General features: G+C 33.3%; 3 protein-coding genes across 3 annotated transcripts; 2 read left to right on the plus strand and 1 right to left on the minus strand.

The window, feature by feature from the left end:
• Positions 1-293: 293 nt before the first annotated feature.
• Positions 294-3619, minus strand: LOC120350864 (turripeptide Lol9.1-like). Its single transcript, XM_039425913.1, has 3 exons — positions 3522-3619; positions 1736-1888; positions 294-458 (listed from the first exon to the last, which is right to left on the minus strand). The coding sequence occupies exons 1-3, from the start codon at positions 3556-3558 to the stop codon at positions 364-366; spliced, it is 285 nt and encodes a 94-aa protein (XP_039281847.1). The 5' UTR covers positions 3559-3619; the 3' UTR covers positions 294-363.
• A 2972-nt stretch (positions 3620-6591) lies between these two features.
• On the plus strand, positions 6592-15565 carry LOC120350862. Its single transcript, XM_039425911.1, has 4 exons — positions 6592-6811; positions 11540-11957; positions 13469-13571; positions 15117-15565. Exons 2-4 carry the CDS (start codon positions 11561-11563, stop codon positions 15205-15207), a joined length of 591 nt encoding a protein of 196 aa, XP_039281845.1. The 5' UTR covers positions 6592-6811; positions 11540-11560; the 3' UTR covers positions 15208-15565.
• Positions 15566-16989: 1424 nt separating this feature from the next.
• On the plus strand, positions 16990-21391 carry LOC120350863. The gene is made up of 3 exons (XM_039425912.1): positions 16990-17115; positions 20182-20484; positions 21274-21391. Exons 1-3 carry the CDS (start codon positions 17091-17093, stop codon positions 21309-21311), a joined length of 366 nt encoding a protein of 121 aa, XP_039281846.1. The 5' UTR covers positions 16990-17090; the 3' UTR covers positions 21312-21391.
• The last annotated feature ends 25 nt before the right edge of the window (positions 21392-21416 follow it).

Below are 21416 nucleotides of genomic sequence, written 5' to 3' on the forward strand. Positions count from 1 at the left end.
TATAAACGCTATTTGAAGGATGAAAAACTCAATTTGATCATTTATTTTACTGAATAATACCGTATGACAGAATAATATACACCCCAAATTCCATACAACATATTATGATACATATTAAATTAGAATATGCTATTATATTTGTATCAGGCATTATAAGCTATTTGAAAGACAATTTTATTGGTTGCCATTTTTTCAAGTTTCTCCTCCAATTATCACCTTTTTTATCTTAAATAATTATTCCAGTCCTTGTTATCAATAATCAAGTCAATATGTGTTAGCCAAATAACACAGAATATGAGATCTCAATTTTATTGGTTGCCAACATAATATATTTTCCAATTGTTTTCTGGTATATATTGTTAATTATTTGGATGGGTAGTAGACGAGAGGAATGAGAGGAGCAGCTGGAGCTAGGAGAAGACGATCTTCACAACGACCTTCGAACAATCTCACCAAACCTGGAAATCACAACAAATAATAAATTATTGATGATTTTTATCAAACATATTATTTTTTTCCTCAATCTACAATCACTTAATCGTGTCTTTCAATGATAAAAATAATGTTCATTGACTAGCACTGGAGTGATGCTTACAAGGTACCTATCATATTTTGTTAAATGATCAATAATTGAATTTTGTAATTGGAAAACACAGTTTAATTCTTGCCACATCCACATTCATGAATGTGTTTCCCAATTATGAAAAAAAATCCACAATATCAATTCTTATTCAACAAATTTTATCAATTAGTCTATGTGAATTTGTTCGCCTTTTTATAATTTTTGGTTTTCATCTCATTGTCATCCAGTATCTCTCTGTTGTATAACAGGTAAGCCTACCGATTCAACCTACCACTGTCACATGTTACGTAGCCTACTCCTTGCTAGTTTAGAATTGAACATGCCCATCATTTATTTGTTCTTCGCGATCTTCCTTGATACATCCATATGTTTTGCGGAGGAACTTCATCTTTGATGCTTGCATCTCATCTATGTTCCATTTCACTTCCTTAATACATTAGTGTAGGTGCCGCAAAATCTCACTGTAAAACTTTATCTTGGTTTCCTTGGAAGTGCTGCTATTTCGATATTGATGGATCGTTTCACAGATCTGTTAAAACCTATGCATCTAGTTGCCAGTATCTTCATCATGATTATACAAGATATTTGAGATAGGAGAATTGCTCCAAAGTTTCATTATTGTTATCACTATTTACATGAACATGTAATATGTGAAAATGTTCAATATACTGTACAATGAACAAATGTACAATTATTATCAATATAATAACTCTCAATGTGTACCATGTAATTGAATGTGGTAACACAATTGATTCATTCTAAGAAAAAATGAATCAGATGATTAAAAATACAGTTCCATTATTGTCACTACTACATTTATTAGATTTGTATACAGATCATTCGTACACGAATATGCTGAATGTGGAAGTGGAAAAATAAAACTGTGTTTTTGAATCATGGAGAAATACCAAAACTTCAATTCCTATTCAACAAATTTGATATAAAATAATAACGTATTTCATCCGGGCTACTTGATTTCTTAGTTAAAAGATAATTTAATATTACCCTTCTTTAAAAAACTTTTTTTTAAACGTGTTTTTCATATAAGAAACTTTTTTAAAGAAGGGTACTGTGAAATAGATTATTAATATGAAATCAAGTAGCGTGATGAATTATCATAGCGAATATGATGAATGAATTGCATTTGCATACCTGGTATAAAGCACTGCTGACACCTGAGCTTGCACTCGTTGTCATAGGTCCTGCGGTCACTACCACACTGAGGCACATAGTCACTGGCGCACGCACACCCCACGCGACAGTGCACTGACCCATACTGCCCACTGATACATACTGCCATAAGGCCTATAGCAACATAAACATTAATGTATTATTTTATCAATATTACAAATGAATAGGCCGATGAAAAATGTGGAGAATATACAAATTTGTTATTTCAAGCAAAATGAAGACATTTATATCAAACAATGTAGGCCTACCATACCTGAAATTTTTTCTTATTATATTGACTTGTGTAAGTTGCAAAGTAGAATTTATTATTTATAGAAAATAGAGTACTCAGCGTTAGGCAATTGTATATATTGTTGTTATTAGGGTTTATGAAAAACATAAAAATAGGAACCATATCATAAATCATAGCCATAATACTAGAATAAGAGAACGTTACAACCAAGAAGTACCAAGAATGAATACAGCATTTGAATGAATACAGCATTTCAGATCACTAGGATATTTAGGGCAACAATATCTAATAGAGTACCATTAGAAATCGAAGGAGAGGAAAATTTCAATAGCTTCAAAAGAAAAATTAGACATTGGTTATTCAGTATTGGGATACAAAGTAGTGAGGAACTAATAGTAAGTAGGATTTAGATTTAAGTAGTATTTTTTTTAAATAAGGTTATCTATAGGTAGAAAATAGTAGGCTACCTCGGTTTGGTATCATTGTGCTAGGTGATGCTTAAAGTAATAGATATAGTCTTAGATTTTTTTTATTATCTGTTGTAGCATAAATTTGTATTAATTTGATGATAACCTCGACACATATATTATATAGTGAGGTATCATTTTGTAAACCTTGAATATTGTTATATTATTGAAAATGTATGAAAAAATAATATGTACCTAATGTTCCTGAATTTATAAAGGCCCTGATCACGATTCTGCACGTTAAACGCCTACTATTATCACGTCCGTTGTTGGTTATCCATCTTGTTTTCACCATTATTATTACCGTACTATCGTACTATTTCAATAAAACTTTAAAGTGAAAAAACACTCACATTCTTTGGTGTGGCGACGACCGTTTCGTGCTGGTATTGCACAGCCATACCAAAGAATGTGAGTGTTTTTTCACTTTAAAGTTATATTAAAATAGTACGATATATAGTAATATTATGATGCATATCTTGATGTGTTTCAAATAGTCTATTTCTGCAAATGAAGGTATTTCTTATTATGATATTTATGACTAAACAGACATACTTGGTGGAAGAATATTGAGTGATACGGTATATTGATAAAATGGAATTATGTTTTTTTTTTGTCTTGTGGGGGGTGTAGGAGGGATTAGTGAATATACCGTATTAGTAGAGGAAAATTATACAGTTTTATTCTTAAGATTTTTTTATTCTATAGTATTAGTATTTGAAACAAATTATTTCCTCACATTAAAATCATACCTATATCCAGAGAGTATAGTCATGAGGATCCTGATTTTTTCAAAAAGACAATGAATCACTTTTATTTAATGATGAAAAAGCATGCTCCATTGGGCCACATTGAGATTGTAGAAGTAAATCATTAATCTCCCTTACTTTCCAAAGCCAACGATATCGGTTTCATTTCTGATGAGAATCAAATCCAAAGAATTTCAATTAGTATTGAAATATTGCATAAATAATGCTTTAAAAATTGAGAGGAATTTGAAAAAAAATGAAAATATTTCAAATTTAGAATAAATGCACAGAATACTCACCCAGAAGGAAAAGAGCTATCAGCGAAAAACTGTTCATCTTGAAGAAGTTATTCTATCTCTGGTAAATTAGTGTGGCTCTGAATGTATTATATATAGAGATATAAGTGATAGTGCTAATGCGTATAATCAAAATGCGATTGGTTACCTCATTAATTAGTTTGAAAATTTAGCAAATTTTCCTTCTAGAAATATTTGACCAAGTTCTATGATTAGATCAAAATAAAAATTGAGTTCTGAGATTGAGCTTTGGTAGCCTACTACGCAATTGGATACATCATAAATGAATAAATGACTCAATACCTATAAGATGATTCTATGTGGATTCAATTTGAAATTTAATCAAATTTATTCTTTCTATTTTACAATATTTAAAGTTATTACGATACATTCTACTAGTATCTATGAATAAATAAACAAGTAGTAGGCTATAATAAATAGAAAGTAAAAAAATAACAATTCTAAAACAATTAACTGATTCTTAAACAAAGGTAAAAGCAACAGTCTAAGCGCAGGAGCCAAATGTTACAACAAAAGTAACAGAAAAATAAGTATTCACATGCTATAACGTGATACTGCTGTATTAGGTTACTGTGCTACAAGAACAAAATTTGAAACATCATTCTAAAATATTGTTGCCAGATAATAATTTTTTCTTCTTATAAGAAGAATAAGAAAATTTTAAAATATCAACAATTTCAAAAATTAATCGTACATAAAAAAGAGAATTCAAATTATACATTAATTCAATCTTTAATGTAAACAATACAAAGAAATTATAGAAAGAAAAATCAGTTGAGAAGAGATTCACTGAATTCAAAATGAGTGTTGAGGATAACACAACAGATATGCTGGCTATTTTATAATAAAGAACTCCCCTTTGACTAGTTAACCCTGATATGCAAATGAATTGATAAGTAAATAGAAATGATACTGTACCTACTATATTGAATGGATATTCGGGAAAGCTATTTAAAAATATTATGCGATAGCCTAGTATACTAAGGAAATCCAATAAATGATGATTTGTAATGATTGCTAGTACCGTAGGCCTTCTAATACATCGGAATATGGAAGTGAGTAAATCACGATGCAATTCCAGCTTTGAAAAATGGAAAATTCTGATGATAACGTAGTTGAAAAAATTGGAAGATACTTGATCAGTACCGCTATATAGCAAACTAGTATTATTTCTAACCAAGTTGAGTTCTCTTCTGTTATCAGGAGTAGGAAAGCATTCAAGTATTATAGTACATTTTCATATTATAATTATAACAGTATTATAGTAAGGAGCACTATACTATTTGAGGACGTATTAGAAACATGAAAATAGAGTATTCAGTGACATACCATTCAATCTCCAACTGAATTATTAAACTTTTGGATTAATATCATCCGAATAAAAGGATTATTAAGGTAAATTCTCTATAATGATTAAATTAAGATCCAGTTATTTATTCAATCCAACTGTAACAGTAGTGAGAGTCGGTAATATCAAAATTGTAAAGGTCAATAAATTGGTGCAGTGCCATTCTCCCCATAAGTTGAAAAGGGAACTTCATGGCAAAAAACATTTCTTCCAATATAAAACTGAGAGGTGAAATTCGTTATTAGATGCACATAGGCCCAACTGCACTTATTCCTCTAAAAACATTCGGTGAACTATTCTATTAAACTTTTTTGTGAAAAATCTAATTATCCTATGCACGAATATTCCTATAAATGTTTCTATATGACCATTTTTATATTAAGATGTTGTTTCATGTATGTTTTTTCTACAAATAAAAAATCGACTGGAAAAATGAATATTGCGTTTCACTGTCCCAGCCAGAGCAATGTGTGTCCCAACGCTTATGATAAATCCACGTTGGGACACACCCGAAAAAATTGTATTTAAAATAGAAAGTTAAATTTATAATCAATTCAGTTGTTATTTTCAAGATTGATAGTGTAAGATAAGGCAATCATTGTGGAAGAAGGTATTAACAAAATTCTCAATTTGTGTTGAAATTATAGCTGTTCGAATTTTGGTTTTCTAACGTACGCTAGTTTACTCTACTTATATTAAATAATTCATGGCTTTATGGTTTTTGAACCCAAGCACGAAGAAAGTTTTCCCACGACTCTGCAAAGATGAGCGTTGGCCGAATTCTAATTGTCCAAATTTTTGAATGAAAGCACTACAAGGCCTAGTTTGAACGCAACGTTTTCTCTCATTTTTCATAGCGTATAAGAAACACTTCACTAGCCCCGATCTACTCTGATTTGCATGATAAGAAACATTTTTCATGCATCATAAGTAACTTTTTTATCAAGGTAATTATTCACTTTCCTGATATCGGTCTCACCCACATTGCATGTTGAATAGTCAATCCAGTTACTGAACTCTCTATACTCTTCTCCATTTCTAATTTTTCATCAATAATTCAAAGCCTGCTAGTAAGTGATAATCTGAGAGTTTAAGCTTTGTGATCTGGTGCACTTCATAATTATTTCATTAAAACTGTCATCTATCAAATGTGAGAATGATTGCTAAATTCTGAAACAAGGATACTAGATATGGTAATAGATATTAATCACGAAGACTTTCGACTATATAGTAGCCTGACAAGCGACTTAGTATCAACAATATCCACTTCACTCAACTACAACCTTATTCCTTATCATCTTCCAGCTGCTACAATTTGGAAAATAATATTTATGATGTACAAAACTAGCGAACATTCATTTCTTCATTAACGGTACCGAGATGGGTCTCGATGAAAAACAATATAAATACCTAGATATAGTGTCTTAATCTGCAGTATCACTTATACAAAAATCATGTAGTATCTACATCTATCACCTAAAAACTAGATAAGGATTTGGCACAATCTATACAGATATACATCTTTGTACACTCGGAAGCATATGGACGGGTGTAAAGATTCACCTCAAACTATCAGCAATTCTCAAAAATAACACCAATACTTCCCATCCAAACAATGCTGAGTTTTTAAATTGAATCTCGTCACTATAGTGTAACGGTCACTTCCATGTATGTTTTGAATATCAATGTGTGTGATACGCTCAATTGTGCTTTATATCACGTGCTTTGTTTCGGTCAAGTAGTGTGGACTCCTAGCCTACTGTCACAGTTGCTAAGTTTCGCCGGACTTCATTTCATCTGCTAAGCACTTTCGAAACGGTACACCACGGCAGGAGCACCTAGAAGCTTTTCAAAAACTTTGTGACTCTGAACTGTGAAGTTTGACTTGTGTGTTTCTGAGAGTGTATTGAACAGCTTACTGAGGGTGAGTACTATAGTATCATAATAATACATGTTTGATGAATTTGATTTTTAAAATGTTTGATTCCCTTATCCTAGCGATTAGGACCTAGGCAATTTTTCCAAGTCTAGAAGACTTTAGAAGTCAAAGTCCATGAGATGAGACTGTTATTCGGTTTATTACGATAATTACTATAAATACTGAACTTTCCATTATTCATCCATTTGATAGTTTTACTTTTTTTGCCCTACCCACTGATATAGGTAAGGAAAGTAGCCCATTTAAAAAATAAATTAGGTTAGGCCTACCCCAATTCCAAGATTTTTTATGTTCAAGGTCCCACTAGTCAAAAAAAAAAAGATTTATCAACTATTAGACGATAGATCATAAAATTAATATCATAGTTTAGTGAATATTTTACTTCAGCTTATTTTATTTGTTTCTTTATTTTCAGAGGTATTTTAATTTGATGTTAACAAAAAATTTTACTCAATAGAGCTCTTCAATAGTCTATATTATGTTGATCAGTGCCTGTTTTGGTTTGAAAATTGTTTATACTCATACAAAAAGTGCTATATTCACATTTGAAAGCTTTATTTCAAGTCAAAATTACAGGTATATATATATATATATATAATATATATATATATATATATATATATATATATATATATAATGTTGATTTGATTCTTGTGAATTTCTGACTTTTGCGATTAATGATAAATAATTATTGATGAATTTTATCACTGTAAGCTACTGAATGTATGAGAAAGAATATACTCTCTATATAATCACTTAAACAGTATTACCTGTACTATTATAATTATAAATATTAGAGATTTTTTCATATTATAGTAGGCTATATCATACATTATTTATCATATCATAGCAACTATATGAACATTTCCAGAAATTGAAAAGAGTTTGAATATTCTTCTTGAATTTCTACATATAAGCAATTTTTGGGGAACTTGACCCTCTCATTCAGTTCATGTGGCTTACTCTATTTTGTATTCTGAAGGAAATCATGATTAAGTTAAATTCCTTACATTACAAATGAAGTATAACTAATAAATTCATTTATTTTCACTTTTCAAGGTATACTCATATTACTCATATTCATGTTTGATTGTTTATTAATCAAATAATATGAAATATCGGGGGCCGAGCTTCGCTCTGAGTACAAAAGCATAAAACATTTATTACGAAAGAAGAAATGATAATAACATTCATACAGAAATGTTCTATCTAATAACAGTAAATTGAGATTAATTCCCAGAGGAATGCAAGAATTTCCCTCACAAAGGCCCAGTTGCACAAAAGCCGGTTAAATTTTAATCCTGATTAACTTCACGTGAACCAAATCAGAGAAGACCATTTAAAAAAGATGGATCTACTGGTATTAATCAGGATTGAAAATAACCCGTTTTTTTTGCAACCGGCACTAAGTACCTGATTGAATGATTACAAAAGTTCAACAGCTGAGTCATAATTTTGACACAGTCCCACACACATGAACTCGCTCACTCACTTCCATCACCATAACAGACGACGAAATAATTATTATCAGCTGTTTTTCCAAGGATGAATATGTAATCCTTTAATGATCTTTTATTTATCCTTTTAATGTCCTTCAGCGAGTTTTCCCAGGGATGAGACCTAGTGCAATCGAATCTTTTCGTGAGAATCGTTAGAGCCGTTTTCGAGATCCGGTGAAACACAAACATAAAAACATCTAAACACCTAAACTTCTAAACATATAAACAGAAGTTGCTCATATTATGTATAGGATACAGCAGTAGAACTGCGAGTATCTGAATTAATTTAGACCGGACCCCATTCGGTTTCAAACGAATACAAAAAACGGGAAATTAAGAAGACATGTCATCAGATTAGCTATAAATAGCCTGATTCAGTCCAATTTCAACCGGTAAAATACTTTACAGTATAAATAAAATTATACTTGGCTTATAAAAAGAATGTTGATGCTTTTATATTGAACATATCTTAAATTCAAGGGCATTAGCGGGAAATTTCACGTACTTTTTCCTAAAAACGGTTCGGATGGTCGGAACTCTAATAATTGGATATTCTACTGTAATAACATTTTTTCATGGAAAAAATATAAGGCCTGAAAATAACACATTTCTTGGAATATAGATAGATAACCAGAGTACAGAATTGTTTATTATGAGTTATAAATGTTATAATTCATATGAGTATTAAACTCAAATCAAATTCAAATTAATTTATTCATTAAAAAAGACATATTTATGAAATAATAGTGTACGATAACAATAATAAATATAAAGAATATACTCCCTGCGTGGATGACTTGTCCGTGTGCAGGGAGGAGTCGAACTAAACCAGACAGTTAGAATACACTTGTTTGAATCAAGGAAATCATGATACTTAAACATACTGTGTAGTTTGGAATTGAAAGTAAAATATGAAAAAAATATATAGGCTATATTTATATAATTGCAGTATGAATATACTAATGATAAAAATAAATTTCAGCTCAAACTGAGAAGCTATTTACGCGTTGAATAAATTGAGAACAAAATGTCGAGATAATAAACGTGGAGGATAACTCACATACTTTCAATTAGAAATTCACCGTTGAAAGTTTGATTGTCTGATGATCATGAACAGCAATTGCAGCATTGTTTTATACTGATTGGCACATTGACATGGTTCTAAAATCTCGATAAGGATTGAAATCACAATCAAACGCCTGCCAAGTCGCTCTCCACACTTGAACGGTCATTCATGTTCCTATTCTCATTTATTTTTATGAGTTATCTGTAAATAGCTAGGATGAATGCCGGAGCATACCGGCGGGAGTCCAACCAGTAAGGATTAGGAAAAATGGTGAAATATTTTTGATAATTTCAACCGAACAATATTATCCTATCCTTAATCGTATTACATCCTATTATATCGTTTGTTGCTTGATAAAAATGTCAGCTTTATCCCCAATCCAGTTCCTGAATTCAGTCTAATCTGTTGGATAATACTGAACCTGTTGTTTTCGAATCAATTTCATTCAATACCAATCATAGACTTTTCATAGCTGTGAGACATTGATAATGATTGTATTAAATAATATTAGTAGTATTTTTCTTGGAAGTGTTTTTCATTCCTCTCAAGAAGAATCCCTCTCCCTTCTGGGGGAGCCTTAAGACAAAAGACATCAAGATGGTGAATATTGAATAGAAAGAATGAACAGAGTGGAAGAGTGTTCTTAAACACAGACAGGAAATGTACAAATGATACTTGAAGGTCCACTGGAGAGGATGCAATAGATAAAAAGTTGAATTTTTCAATTTGGAATAGTTTGTCGTATGAAACATGAAAATCGTCTCAGGCTTACCACTTTTTCTACAAGCTTGGAAAAATACTCGTAGGCCCAATTTTATAACTTACGTCTCCGAGCTGGGCGTTTGCACGTCCACGGAGCAGGGGCACAAAAAGGGACGCTAGCGTTTCGGATAAAGTGGCCAAGGTGGTGGGGGGGGGTTATTTGTTATAATAATATGATGCTACTACCAGAGACGGAAGTGTTACCCATCCATGGATCTCACATCTCACAGTGTGGGATATTCCACATGTCTGCTACTTCCAGTGAAATCTGGAAGTAGTAGTAGTCTGCAGCAGGTAGCAGTAGTCTGCTACCCTGTTTCCCATAGTCTGTTCCCCCACTGGAAAACTCCGATACTCCGCCAGAGGCTTCACTGTGCTAATTAATCTCTCCGGGGAAGCAATACCTGCATTTTGCCCCCTTTATAATATTTTCATCAAAAACGTGAAATTAAACAAAAATGTAGCCCATAGAAGTTTCTTCTTCTTCTTCTTCTATATGCCGGCCCGCAACAGACATTGCATCATCAATGCAATCTGGATTCTATTGACTGCAGCTCGGAACAGATATGTCGAATCCATGTTGAACCACTCTCTCGGGTTCTTTAACCAGGGGTTTTCCTTCTTCCAGGCCGGTGGCTTCCTTCAATCTTGCCCTTTACAATCAACAGCAGGAATCTGTACTTTTCATTGCGCATCACATGTCCAAAATACCTAAGCTTCTGACTCTTAATACAGTACAGCGAACAACCTCCACTGTCGTCCCAATTTGTTCCAATACCTAGAGTTCTTCACCCTTTCTGTCCATGAAATAAGAAGAATGCGCCGTAAATTTACAAGTTTTAAATCTCATTTCTCAAATTGAATTATACTAATGAATTGAAAATTAAAAAATCAACCATTGAGCTTATATTAAAATTTTCTGACATTTTCTTATGTCGGAAAATTTTGAAAGCTATTTAGTCTTCTTTGGAAACTATTCATTCATTGGAATATTGAGAATTACTTTTCAGCAGCTCGCCTATACTATATCAACTGTGAAAGCGTGGAATTCATTATTTGTGACAGTCTCATTATGTCGTAGTGTATAACACTTGTCCTCTCCTTATGGGATATGGGCCATATGGCTCAAGCCAGTTGCCCACCAGGAGTTGAGGCTTGAAGAATTTGCTGAGTAATATCACATATTGTTTGCTCTATCCATACATGAATAAATATTCAGAGTGGTTATAACGAGGTGAGTGAGAAAAGTAATTAAACTGTTTCATACTAACCAAAGTTTCCATTATTTTCAAACAACAATGTACTCTAAAGTTGGACAGATCTTACTCAAATTGAAACTATCACTTTTCTGTGGCTAAGAAGTTTAACAATTATTGTGAATTTCAGATTTGAAATTTACTGCCCAGTATGCACACACTCCGCCTCGCCACCCTATTGGCTGTCGGCACAGCAGCTGACTCCTACCTGGACGCCCTCGCCCAATCACAGGGCTCGCTTCCACCGGGCGTCGTTTACGCTCCCGGCAGCGATTCCTTCACATCTCCTTCAGCGGCTAGTGGACCCGGCAGCGCCTATCTGCCAATCAGCGCTCAGCTAAGTCCCGCTCATGCGCAGTTCAGCCTCAAGAACTATGACGTCAGCTCCCTGATTCCCATTGGACTGACGATTGCCACCGTTCTCAAGGTCATTCTCAAGTTTCTCATCTTCAAGATGATTGTCAAGTTCATTGCGGTCATCTGTTTGCTGCTGTTTCTGCCCAAGTTGGAGGAGAAACCAATCACTACCACCAGTACTACTACACCTGGTGAGTTTTCCAAACAAAATTTTCTCCTAGAAGTAGTCTAGATAATTTATTTATAGAAATGATACATTTCTATAAAATGTATTTCTATACAGTCAATTCATAGAGAGGAGATACAACAATAACATAAAATTTGCGTTTATGTGAGTTATAAGATTCGCTTTTTATTGTTAGACTCGTAAATGCCAGTTCATAATGCTTACATATTTACACTAAATCAGGTACTGTGATATAATTCAATATTCAGTTTGGCAAAGATGTTGGGTGTATCTCGTACCTACTGTGAGCGGTCTTGCTTCATTTTTGTACGTGCATGTTTGTTTACATCCCAGAACCGATTAGGTCTAAAGGAGGTAATTTTCTGGAATAATGGGATTTTTCCAACTTTTGTTTGCTGAGTGCTGTCCTAGATAAAACTTCAAGCATGAGATTGGGTAATAGAAATAGAATAAATTGATGAATCGATAAATGGGGGACTTTATAATATGAGAAGATAGGATATCAAGAAACTTTTTTTGAGATAGGTGTCTTGAGGCACAAATAGGACAAACATACAAAGGATTACTGTATCTACTAGCTAGCTTGCGAATGAATCATTCCATACGTAATGATCTTTAAATAGATAGAGCTTTACTGAGCAAAGGTAACACATTAAATAAGACTTAAATAGATATGACTATACGACGATAATAGCCTTGTATAAGTACCTATACAGGGATAGAAAGAAATCTACCCGTTTTAATCTTAATCAGATCTTAAGCTATCGGGGAGCGATTGGATCTGTGGTTGCGCTGATAAGCTATCGATAAGATAAGTTATGATACATGCACCTTCCACTCCCATTATTGTTGATGGATGACTAGTTCAAGAACTGACTCCTCTAAATATAGAGTTAAGAAATCACTTGATGGTGGTTCTGAATCGACCTTGAGCTGCAGTTGAAGTATTCTCCCATCATCATCCGCCTCATTACCCACGCACAAGCGTGGAGCTCATGTGGGCATCATCCTCAACAAAAAAGTTTATCGTCACTCAATTAACAAGTAAGCTGTGATGACAGAATTTTGAACAGTTGTTAGTACTGTCTATTAATAAGCATGTAGGAAAGATAGCATGAGAAGATATCTCATGATATAGGGTGTTCATGTACATGCTACAAATTTCACTTTTATGTCAATCAGGCTCCAATAATCACCTTCACACAGCTGGCTAGCTCAGATCTGGTGTCAGAATTTTCATGTCGCGCCTGATCATTTCTAGAGCCTTTGACATAAGAATACGTGACATGATGTTGTCATATTTCATTTTGAGAAAAATAAAATTAACTTCTTTTTACTCTATGAGGCAACAATGATACTTGCTCAATATTACCAAATACTATGCATTATATAGATGGAATCAATAATCACGAAAGGAAAAATAATGTGTTATTGTGGAAAAAATGGTATTCAGTATTCGATTGTTTTCATGTTTATGGTATTGATTTAAATTTAAAACATATTTTTGTTTGACAGCTGCTGAAGAAGGAAGACATTTGATAATCGAAGCCATCACCCGTGAACCAAAGGTCTGCCGTGACGGTGACTTATCATGCTATATGTGGCAAACATTATCAAGGTAGGCCTTAGTGCAAATACACGCTTTTGACAATCATATAGTTTCCAACAAATAAAATTTGCTTTTTGTACGAGACTAAGGCTTTTGAAACTGTAAATTCCACTGCTTGATAACATGAATGATATTTCCTAAACTTTAATTATGCGGAAAAATTATTGTTTAGGTTCTGGATTAGGAAAGTCTCCTCTAGCACACTTATACTGTGCAATTGGGAATTGGTAATATCGATTAATTCTATTTATCAGGTAAGGCAGACAAATGAAATATTATTTGAGTGAGAAAAACAAACATTCTGAGCTATATTAGTCTGGAAAATGATTGGAATATCACATTCATGTCATCATATTAAATCACCCATGAAAACTCCAATTGAAAAATGAGAATATTGTGAATTCCTGATAAAATTATAATTTTTTTATCATTGATAAACAGTAAGTCATCTTTCAATATTTTTTAATTTATTGTAGGGAGCGGTTTGACTTAGTGGTCACGCTGATAAGCTATCGCATAGATAATTCAAGGATCATGCGCCTGCTACCACTACTTCCATAAACAAAGCCGTTGTGCATTCGTGTGACGTCAGAGCAGGTAGGGTTCCTACACCAATAAAAATTCGTTGATTTCAACTGATCTATATCAGCTAGTGTTTTTATTGGTGTAGGAGCCCTACCTGTGTTGACGTCACACGAATGCACTACGGCTTTGTTTACGGAGGGTTACCCTTTGAAAGGGTTACCGTTGGAGCCAACTCCTCTGAATATGATTCATGAGTTGTGAAGTTGCATCCCGGTGGTTCGGTATGCACTTAAAACTGAAAGTTCATTCATCTATTATTATCATCTGGCGCATTATCCACACACAAGCCTAGAGCTCATGGGCATCACCTTCAGCAAAAAAAAAAAAAAAAAAATGGAATATTGAGATTTAGTGATGTAGGCTAGCCTGATCAAGACTATTGGAGTAATGAAAGAAAATTTCAAATGATATGACTTTATATGAAGTTAACATCTTCCTTTTCATTTGAAAGTTGTTCTATGACTGTCTCGGGTCTAACTGATCTATCCTATCGAAGTAATGGAAGAGCAATATTCAAATATGATTTGACTGACTCAATTAAAAAAATGAACAATGAAAAAAAAAATGGAATATTGAGATTTAGTGATGTAGGCTAGCCTGATCAAGACTATTGGAGTAATAAAAGAAAATTTCAAATGATATGACTTTATATGAAGTTAACATCTTCATTTTCATTTGAAAGTTGTTCTATGACTGTCTCGGGTCTAACTGATCCATCCTATCGAAGTAATGGAAGAGCAATATTCAAATATGATTTGACTGACTCAATTAAAAAAATGAACATAATTTTTTTCTGTAGATAGGATGACCGTGTGAGCTATTAGCATTGAACTTTCCAATTATAGTGATAGTTACAAACAGTACATAGTAATATTTCAACGATAATGAATAAAATAATGATAATAATTGATACAGTATGATCATTGGGAATTATTATTGAGACTAATAACGCTACTCATCTATTTACAGTGTTTCGTTGGAGTCGACCCGTCAATCATCAAAATCCACATTACCATCAACACCTAAACAGAGAGGAAACAAATCAACGCATGGAGAGTGACATTAACTATTGAAATTATAATTGTTATGGGAACAGTTCTGATCGATAATTCATATCATGATTACGCAAATCAACAGATAATATCTAATTCAATTATCACATTATCTTAATAGGCTGAAAAAATGAAAGAAATATTCTCAATAAGTCTTTTTCTCAATTCTTGAGTGAGATTTATATTGTTTCAACGAACCTCACAGAATATTTAACATGTAGGCCTAGCCACATTTTAATGTAGGCTATTCAAACTAGAAAAGACCACCCATAGCTTTACAATTACAAAACTACAGAATATTGTTAGAAATTTTTGAAAATCATGGTAGGCTACACTTTTTTTAAGTTTCCTGCTTTAAGCTTCATTAAAAAAAACAACGAACGGATTCATCTTCTCAGAAAAATATTCATGGAGGTCTATTAATTCCTAATTTCTCGATGATAGAAAGTGATAAATGAAAACACATTGGAATTTTTCCATTCACCGTATTCATTTTTTATTTATAAGCTTTATACTGTCTTGTAAAAAATGACCTGTTATCTTCAATCGGGTTTTTGTTGAAATGATTGCTATCTCCTTTATCATTATTATTAGTTTTTTCATAAGTTATCTATTTATTTTGTATGTGTGTGCCGATTGAGTATAAAAATCCAAAAAATATTTTTCGACTTCAGTATCTATACTTCCCACATTATCCAACTATATGAAAAATATTTACAATTTCATAATATTCTTGTAAAAAATAAAAATTTATGAGAAAAGTGAAGATAGGAGATGAAAATAATTGAATAACTTCTGGAGAATCTCATACTAATAGTATGTTGGTAAAATGTTTATTTTTTTTTGCTATTAGAAAAAACGACTAGCAGTCAGATATTTTACAATAAATGAATTAATCACTCAGATCTCGTTGTCAAAGTGAGTGATTAATTCATTTATTGTAAAATATCTGACTGCTAGTCGTTTTTTCTAATAGCAAAAAGTGATTCAATAATAAGCAGTTCGTGATAGAAAACAACATTGAAGAAGTTTATTTTCCATTAGACAGTACAGGATAAAATGTTGAAAAAGATGCAAGTTAGTTACTTGAAAATACGTACCCGTAGTATTTCTACGTGAATCATTGTTTTAATGGAAGCAAAATGGATCACCGATCTGTTGCTTTCACACATTTTTGTATGAATAGATAAATACATGATAATACAATGTGTTCAGTGAAGAGATAATAGATTGTTCCTTTAATGATAGGGCCTACTGAAAAAGTAGCAAATGTGATGGAAAATAGGAGAAATTGATTATAGTTGAACTTACAGTTACAGTGAAGAATACATAATTATATTCCGGTTGGTTCAAGCAGGTTCAAGATCATGAATGTGCAAACATATTGCGAAGTTAGATTTTGAAATTTGGAAATTGAATCGTATATCCCACCATGTTCCATAACTAAAGAACGGACAGCATGGTAGGAAGAGTATGACTTGATAAAATTGAATTGAAACTGGAAATTGGATGAATTGGGAACAGCGAATCTAGCGAACAGTAGGATGTTCATTCCTCAAAATCCAGTAATAGTTCAATAGAAATGTCAGTTTTGGGGTATCTAAAATTAACCGAACTATTAACTTGTCATGATATGAAAGCGTACTCACAAGTCTTATCTGTGGACGTTTGAATCCTTCTTATGTTATCTAGAATTTCATTGGATATCTGGCACATGCTGAAAAATAATTGCAGGTTTCGATTTCCTTTCAATTAGAGAATATTCACGATAGATAAACTCCAATTGAGGCTGGTTTTGTATAAAAATGCGTAGGATGGTCCTTCAAACCATCAGTAGCCTTTGGGAGCTCCATTTCTCTTGTTGGAAAACAACTTCATCCATTTCAATACAATGGCCTTCTCTACCAGAACTATCAGTGAGTAAACTTCAAAGTTATAATTTTCAATACCTGTAGTGTTTGTCTTACTAAAATATTCCATTCATTTACTAAAGTTAGTTAATTTTTTATCATGCTTCACACATTTCACCATTCCATTACTGTTGCAAAATGCCATTATTACACTGTATTCATTTTTATTACTCTAGAATAAGAATATTCTAGTGATGAGTTCATCTCATTACCCATTCATCCAAAAATGTCCAGTATTTCCATAAAGCATTTATCAAAATACCTGCATTTCTATCAATAATCATTATTCAAACTATCTTATCACCTACTGGTCTTTCTGTTATATATAGCTATAGATGCTAGCTGTATGGCTATGTATATATAGGAAGCAATAGATGATTCAGCCACGAGGAAATCTTGAAATTGTAGTGGTCAGTTACACACAAATCGATTTTTGGACGTACGATTCTGCACTCCTTATAAATTTTATTTGACCAAGCGAAGTGAGGACTAAGATTCAAGTTAAACTTGAATTTTAAAAAACTTTTGAAGTGAAAATGCACTTACTTTTTGTATAGTGACGATCGTTTCGACCTGTTGTTGGTCATCATCAGACAGTCTGATGATGACCAACAACAGGTCGAAACGATCGTCACTATACAAAAAGTAAGTGCATTTTCACTTCAAAAGTTTTTTAAAATTCAAGTTTAATTTTAATAGTGAAAAAGTATGGATATACAACAGAGTAATCACGCCGAGAGGAGAAAATGGATCCATGCATACAGGAACACTCATATCAAGGTTATGAAAACATCCCTTTCCATATCATTCAACCAGTTTTGTTTACACAATAACATTATTCCCAACTATGCAAAAATCAGTATAAAAAATCAAAACTCCCCTGCTCAAAAAACTAAAAAACAAGCTCAGAAACTGTACATTAAAAACAGCATTCAACATTTGTACAAACAGAAAGATAACCTCAACCAGAAAGCATACCATCTTCATTTAAAACTGAGCTCAGAACTACACCATTTAGAATTTAATGAAATATTATCTCACAATCAAGAAATTATAGATTCTATGAAAAACAAGTTGAAAGCCAAACACAACCTTAAACTAACTCAACTTATGAATACCCAGAACCCAACTGTAACATCCACACATAATTTTCACAAAAGAACAATCAACAACACTGAAATAGAATTCACAGAAACAGAAATGAAATTACTAGACAAAGGATTGAAACACAACATCAAAACAAACAATCCTAATTCAAAATTCCAATTATTCAATACCATAATAGACACAGAGACTGCAATACAAAACACTACCCTACCTGACCAAGAATACTTGAGACAGGACATAACAAGAAACAGAAACAATTTCAAGCCCTCAGAAAAAAACAACCCAGAACACATGATATTGAAAAGCATAAAAAACAAGCAGAAACAACACAACCTAGTCATCACTAATGCTGACAAAGGCAACATCACAGTTATAATGCATAAAACAGACATAGACCAGAAAGTAGACAAATTCATCAATGACAATAACATAGTCAAACTCTCAACTGACCCAACTCACACATATCAAACAAAAATAAAAGATGCCATCAACCAAACCAAGCACATAATCCCAAACAACCAGAAAAAGTTTCTCAAACAAATCAACCCACAAGCACCCAGACTCAACGCCCTCCCAAAAATACACAAACAAGATGTACCAATAAGACCACTGATCAATCACACAACAGCACCTGCCCACAAACTAGCCAAACTACTAGATACCACCATAAGAGACAACATAACTTTTCATAATCATACTGCAGTGAAAAACAACATTGATCTCACCAGACAGTCTGATGATGACCAACAACAGGTCGAAACGATCGTCACTATACAAAAAGTAAGTGCATTTTCACTTCAAAAGTTTTTTAAAATTCAAGTTTAATTTTAATAGTGAAAAAGTATGGATATACAACAGAGTAAGATTCAAGATTCAAGTCGACGGTTTTGCATTTTTTCTCTTCATGTTCATATGTTTATATTTATGTTCCGCATTTACGGCGAAACCAATTAATAGATTTTCATGAAATTTGACAGGTATGTTCCTTTTTTAATTTCGCGTCGACGTGTATGGGGCTATTGTATAAGATTTTCGGAATTTTGCATTTTAAGCATAATACAAAAGGAAAAGGAGTCTCCTTCGAGCCCAAAATATTACCGTAAAAATCATACTATAGAATCAATAATCATAAATCAGCTGTCGAGTGGACTATAAATTATTTGCATGCAATAAAATTAAATTTGGAAATAATCTTTGAATGAATTTGTTTGAAAGCCACCAGAGATCGCGTAAGTTGATTCTTCAGCCAACTTCTGTTGCCCTGATACCTGAAAGTAACATAGTACTCTCGACCTTTCTCTGCTTTCAACTCGGGCTAATCTGTTGTTGCGCCTTGAAGAAGAAGATTGGCATTTGATGTTAGCATTTTTGATAACCTTTCCACACCGATATCTTGCCGACACGTCATACAGACAGGATTCACTCTAATGGACAGTATAAGAGGAGGCTGTGGTTTAAAATTGCGCGAGGTCTACTGTTCACAGAGCTACTAGTAGATTAAACAGATGATGCTCGTCAAGTTCCGTTTGATCTGGTAGAATTCATGAGTACAGCGAAAAATTGAATGTTCAAAAATCGATGTGTGTGTAATAATACTAGCTTTAGTCTATCCACTCACAAATCGATTGTTGGTCGCTCGATTTTTTGCCGTCCTCATGAATTTTATTATAATGAACATAACTTGACAAACATTTGACGTGAGTGTGTATCCGTCAAGTTCCATTCAATCTGTTAGAAATTATAAGGACGACAAAAAATTGAAGGCCCAAAATCAATGTAAAATACTGTATATAGCAAGAACAGCCTTGTTATCTCTATCTCTCTTATTCTCATATTATTTTTATTCTTCACAACTTCATTCTATTAATTCATATCTGTCTAGTATTGCCATAATCATCTTGCTAACTATTATCCTTTGAAATCGAATTTCTTACAAAAGCCCTTCAAAAAATCATTCTTCCCCAGCCGCTCTCCTCCTAGTCTCTCTGCTAGCAGCAGTGACCGCCTTCCCACGCGCTGACCCGCCACCAGCCGGAGGGGACTCAGGATCATCCGGATCCTCAGGATCATCCTCCTCATCAGGATCCTCAGGAGGATCAGGAGGCGAGTGCAGCCAGAAGAAGGTGTGCACAGGCTCGCTGGCCAAGATCGACATCAATGCCAGGATTGGCACTGGAATCTGTCTGCTCGACTCGCTCACCAAGAAGCTGCTCTTCTTCAAGAACCGCTGCGCCAGCAAAGTGGCTCAGTGCAGCAACAAGTCCACCAGTCAGTATACGAACACACCAACACACTTCTAGAAAATCATAATTTTGTTCTTTGGAGTAGGCTGATCCATTATTAAAAGTGTCTCATCCAAAGATGAACTTTGGAGACATCATGCAAATTGCCCTCACAAGTTGCATCTGATCAAGTTATTGGTTGGGTACTTGCTCGAGAATTATAGTTTGTTCTGGAATTTCATACTATGGAAGAGTGGGTTTCTCCAATGATATAAGAGCCATATGCAAAATCCACGTTCAACGCTAAAACACGTTTACTTGTAGAGAAGGTTGCATTTATCATAATGTGTTTAATATGTGGTTCAAAAGGACATTTCTCTGTTTAAACCGAGTATCTGCATATGGGCATATGTGTTTCATTCAAAGATGAACTTTGAAGGCATCATTCGACTGAAATTCAGAATTTCAAAGTTCAATTTCATTCTAAGCTCAAAAACCAAACCACCTAGGTATAAAATAATCCTCAACCATAATTGTATAATAAGTAATAGTTATGTAGGATGATCATCTCATCAAATCACCCTCGAATTATCCAACGTACAAGTACTGTAGAAAGCTCATGTTCGCAAAGCTCATGTTCGCATCATCTGCAATAAAAACATTTTGATGATGAATATTAAAGATATCTTCACTTTGTTCCCTTTCAGACTACACAGAGGTTGCCACTCAGAGATGTGGGTCGAATTATGTCTAGAATAAAAATGACGCAGTAAACAATATTATCATAATCATGCAGTGACAAATTTTAATACTCGATCGTTTTGTTTTCTTGCAGAATACACTGAAGTCGACAGCAACAAGTGTGGAGCATAATATGGATATCGAGACAAAACAATATAGAAATGAAGAAATGTGATGTGAAAATAAAAATGAATAAAAGCGTTTGAAAACTACACAGTTGTTTGTGTTTGAATTAAT

The sequence above is a fragment of the Nilaparvata lugens genome, chromosome 4 (genome assembly GCF_014356525.2).
Source record: "Nilaparvata lugens isolate BPH chromosome 4, ASM1435652v1, whole genome shotgun sequence".
In the NCBI taxonomy this organism is placed as follows: domain Eukaryota; kingdom Metazoa; phylum Arthropoda; class Insecta; order Hemiptera; family Delphacidae; genus Nilaparvata; species Nilaparvata lugens.

Coding starts and splice junctions, on each gene's coding strand:
- LOC120350864 (XM_039425913.1), bottom strand. CDS start 3,558: ATGAACAGTTTTTCGCTGATAGCTCTTTTCCTTCTGG. Junction 1,889..3,521: donor GATAGCTCTTTTCCTTCTGG/GTGAGTATTCTG, acceptor ATGTTGCTATAG/GCCTTATGGCAGTATGTATC. Junction 459..1,735: donor TCAGCAGTGCTTTATACCAG/GTATGCAAATGC, acceptor TGTGATTTCCAG/GTTTGGTGAGATTGTTCGAA.
- LOC120350862 (XM_039425911.1), top strand. CDS start 11,561: ATGCACACACTCCGCCTCGCCACCCTATTGGCTGTCGGCACAGCAGCT. Junction 11,958..13,468: donor CACCAGTACTACTACACCTG/GTGAGTTTTCCA, acceptor TTTGTTTGACAG/CTGCTGAAGAAGGAAGACAT. Junction 13,572..15,116: donor ATGTGGCAAACATTATCAAG/GTAGGCCTTAGT, acceptor ATCTATTTACAG/TGTTTCGTTGGAGTCGACCC.
- LOC120350863 (XM_039425912.1), top strand. CDS start 17,091: ATGGCCTTCTCTACCAGAACTATCA. Junction 17,116..20,181: donor CTTCTCTACCAGAACTATCA/GTGAGTAAACTT, acceptor ATTCTTCCCCAG/CCGCTCTCCTCCTAGTCTCT. Junction 20,485..21,273: donor GTGCAGCAACAAGTCCACCA/GTCAGTATACGA, acceptor GTTTTCTTGCAG/AATACACTGAAGTCGACAGC.